This window comes from Aegilops tauschii, chromosome 6 (assembly GCF_002575655.3).
Source record: "Aegilops tauschii subsp. strangulata cultivar AL8/78 chromosome 6, Aet v6.0, whole genome shotgun sequence".
Lineage (NCBI taxonomy): Eukaryota > Viridiplantae > Streptophyta > Magnoliopsida > Poales > Poaceae > Aegilops > Aegilops tauschii.
This window is the reverse complement of record NC_053040.3, coordinates 431,898,066-431,902,146: the sequence shown is the minus strand read 5'-3', so window position 1 is coordinate 431,902,146 and position 4,081 is coordinate 431,898,066. Positions and strand designations below refer to the sequence as shown.

At 51.5% G+C, this 4,081-nt stretch overlaps 1 protein-coding gene across 1 annotated transcript; it reads left to right on the top strand.

The window, feature by feature from the left end:
* Positions 1-1,204: 1,204 nt before the first annotated feature.
* On the top strand, positions 1,205-2,899 carry LOC109740304 (uncharacterized). Its single transcript, XM_020299345.4, has one exon. It carries the CDS (start codon positions 1,265-1,267, stop codon positions 2,543-2,545), a length of 1,281 nt encoding a protein of 426 aa, XP_020154934.1. The 5' UTR covers positions 1,205-1,264; the 3' UTR covers positions 2,546-2,899.
* The last annotated feature ends 1,182 nt before the right edge of the window (positions 2,900-4,081 follow it).

The window sequence follows — 4,081 nt, the reverse complement described above, 5'->3', positions numbered from 1 at the left end:
CCCACAGGCGCTTCCAAACAGTGTTCGTCAACGTGTAGGACACGCAACTAACGGTGTTCTGGTCCGCGATCGCTTGCACAGCCCGCACTGCCTCCGCGTCTGCGTCCAGCTGCGTCGCCTGTGTGGCGCAAGCGGCCTCATAGAGCCATCCGCCAGCCAGTGCTGCTCGAGGAGAATCAGGTTGTACCGCTGCTCCTCCTGCGCGTGCCAAAACAACGACATAGGTGTCGGCGCAGGCTGCTCCTCCGCCATGGTGTCATCGAAGTGCGCCTGCGCCTGCTCCATGGTCAAGCCGACATGCATCGGCGTGGGCTCCGGTGCTAAGTCGTTGTCAGAGCATGTCTCCGTCGTGGGATCGTCGTCGAAGACCTTGGAGGAGCTGGACGGCATGCCAGCCTCGATCTGCCTGGCACGACGGCTCTACCAGGCGGCCGCAAGGGGCGGCGGCCTCATGCTTCATCTTCGTCGACGGGCTCTCCCACAGAGCGTTCCTGTTGGCGGTCATGGCAGATGTGATGCACGGGAGGAAGACGTGGAGCAGATGGGGTTGTGTGTGATGTTCACCGGGTGTGGCCGCCTTTAAATAGTGGATGTCGACGAGGCCAAGCGTCCGGGTGCGTAAATGTGTGGCGCCGGAGTTGGTTTCTCGGTCGGCAATATGTTGAATGGCGGCAGACGAAGGGACCGATATTGAATGGGCATGGTAGATATCCATCCGTCTCGTCCACTAAACATCTCTCCAACATTGAACAGACGTGTAGACCAGGAATGCGGCGTGGGTGGCGCCCTCGGCCGACATGTCACTTCAATATTGGCGCCGGCGAGCGGTCACGTCCTCTTTGAGCGGGCATCAATGCGGAGCGGCCGCTCTAGAGGGCTGGAAAGCGCGGGGGGCGCGAGAGGGGTTTTTGGTCGGGCAGATTAGTCAGACGCTGGCGTTGGCAGAGGTCCGAATGCTACGAGTTGTTCCCGCGATTTAATCGATGATGATCTTGCGCTACGTACCGGCGCTCCAAAATTACAGACCGTATCCACTCCTGTCACGGATTCAGGGCTGAACACGATCACGACACGAAACGGCCACGGCGTGTAACGAAGCGCCCCTGATCCATCCGTGAAGTCCGAAACCCTTTCTTTTTCTTCTCTTTTCTTTCTATAAGTGACGAGAACGTCAAATCTGAAACCCCCCACCCGTCCGGTCCGCACTACAGAAAAATAACCCGCGCCGCCGGCCGAGACGATCGAGGCCGAGGGAGCCGCCGCCATGGAGCAGCTGCTAGATAGCTTTCCGCAGCCCGCGGTGTACGACGCCCTATCCCTCCTGGAGCAGGTCAAAGCATGCTTCGCGCCCGATCTGGACGTCACCGCGGAGTTTCTCGACCTCTTCGCGCGCTTCAGCAGGCGCGAGATCGTCGACATCCCCGCCGTCGTGGCCAGGGCGTACGCGCTCCTCCACGGCCATCCCGATCTCATCCAGCGTTTCGACACCTACAACCCCTTTCTCCGCCGTCCTGCTCAGCACGAAGCCGAGCCCGTCCGCGATGATGATCCGCCCAAGCGGCCCAAGAGGGAGCGCCGCCACCCGGCGGCCGCCTCCGTCGACGCCGACTGTGCCGGGGCCATGCGGTTCCTCGAGCGGGTGAAGCTGGCGGACGCCGGGCTCTACGACAGGGTCCTCGCGCTGCTCTTCAACGTTAGGTCGGAGGTCAAGCTCGACGCGAATCAAATCTACGACGAGGCCCGGAGGATTTTCGGGTCGGCGCACGGCCATCTCCTCCGCGGTTTCACGGAGTACCTTCCGACGGGGCGTGACTTTCTGAGGCGTCGCCCCAAGAAGGAGCCGCCGGAAGAGCACCGTGCTCCTGCACCCAAGCGCAAGGCCCCCGCTGCCGGAACGGCCACGATCCGAGTCGATGCCGCGTGCAAGAAGAAACCCCGCGTCGACGAACGGAAGACGACCAACCAACGCGCCTCCTCGGCCGTTGATGCCCCGAAGAGCGGCGACAAATTCTCCAAGTTTAGGGAGGCGTGGGAGTTTGAGACCGCGTACACCAAGCTGGTGGTCACCATGAGACGCACCAAGAAAGCACTACAAGAACTCAAGCCAAAGAAGAAATCACGGGAGGAAGCCGAGCCGGCGAAGGAACCGCCGGAAGAAATCAAGCCGTCGCCGGGCGACCACGCGCGGCCGCGTACGTTCGAGGAACTCTACCCCAGCCGCGAGTGCCGGGAGGTTATCCAGGAGATGTACGGCGAGATGTTGGCGCCGATGCGGGAGGCGCTCGAGGACGGCGCGCGCACAGAGCTGGCTCTGAAGACGATCAAGCGCAGGCTGAAGAAGCTGGAGGAGGTGGCCGTGAAGATCGCGAGGGAGCGGCGTGATCCCGCCCGCGTTGAGCGCCGGATGGCAGAGCTTGCCATAGATCGAGTGGCGCTTCTTCGGGGTCGGGCGGAAAGAGCAGCGGCACTCAATCGTGATGGCCCGTGCGAGAGCCCGGCCGGCATGTCCGAGACCAAGATTGCTGTGGACCAAGATTGCCGGTGAGCAGTGTGGCGTGATGTAGCTTCGGGGAATCGATGCTCTTATGTGTTGAAGAGATTCATTGAGTGGATAGAGGTGTGTGCCAAGATAACAAAAAAAATGAGTGCTCCAAAATTCGTTTTTTTAAGTTCAGAATTTTTTTTTTGCACATTCCTCTACGGATGTCTTTTCAAGGTGAATTTTTGCACGATGTTAGTTGAAGTTCATCCAAAAAATATATCATCTTTTACTATTTGTTTTTTTTTAATTTACTGTTTATGTGGATGTATTTGAGCTGGGGAGAAGATAATCCATGTCCTTTTCCAAGTCTTAATGTAAGAAACAACTTTTGAAGCATTTTTTTATCAAACACATAAATCTCTTCAGACTACTCTTGGTTCTTGTGCATCATCCCAAAAATCATGCTCACAAATAAATTACACAAAAAACAAGTCCTAGGATTATTATGATATTTTTTACACAATTATATTCATTGAGTCAGATCCCAACAAAGCGTTTATATATTAATAAATTCCATTTTTACTATTTTCCAGTCTATTGAAAATTGATTTCGCTCCCGTTCGATTTGTCACCCCCGAATCTTGGCGCTCGTCTCGTGGGTTTTTATTTCCTTTGATAACAACAATCAGGGGGAATTTCCTCTGAATCTGCATAGTGCTTTTATGTATCAGGTTACAGATTCAGTTATTTCAGACTTAGTTCATAGTGCTCTTTTTGGTTTCTTTGAATTTTTCAAATTCATAGTTTTGCAGGGTGAATTTTTTGTTGAAGATTCATAAATTTTTCAGTCGTTCATTCTTTGATTTCTTTCTTCAGTGTTTCAGATTCTCAGTTCAATTAGTTTCAGTCCTATTTGTTCCTCATTATCTCAGTTTTAGTTTCAGTCTTTTCCTTTTTTTTCCCTCATTGTCTCATTTTCAGTGCAGATGTATATTCATTATTTCATTTTGAGGTTTTTCTCTTTCTAGCAGTCAGGCATTCAACGACACTTTACCGTTTTCTTCAGTTTCAGATTTCAGATTTTTTGTATTTAGCTCTCTCTTCAGTATTCAGTTTATCAATTTTACTTCGCCATTCTTTGTTCAGTGTTCATCCAATTCTTTTTCCATTCATAGTTTCTCAGTATTAATTGTCTTCAGTGTTCACACTCTCTTTCTTCAGTATCAAAACAAGGTTCTGTTTGCCCTAGCAAATTCTTCCATCTGCACATGATTTGATTTCATTGTCCTATGTGAGCATTTTATACCTAAATAAAATGGAAACCACGTTCGATGGGAACTAAGAGCTAGTTGTTGAGCTTGTCATAATCAATGGCTAAAAAGCTGCTTGCCATATTCTCGCGGTGATGGATTTTGATGTTATGTCTGTTCAGTGCCGATTGTCATGTTTTAACTTGATGGTTCATAAAGTTTGCTTGTCACAATTAGTTTTGCTGCAGCTACTAGTTTGTGAATACTACTTTCCTACATATAGATATAGGTTTTGTACTACTTGGCGTGCTTTCGTATCTCGAGCAGTTTCTTTTAGTTTTGTTTTACA

What these genes read in the sequence shown, in the direction of transcription:
- LOC109740304 (XM_020299345.4), top strand. Translation starts at nt 1,265, where the DNA reads ATGGAGCAGCTGCTAGATAGCTTTCCGCAGCCCGCGGTGTACGACGCC.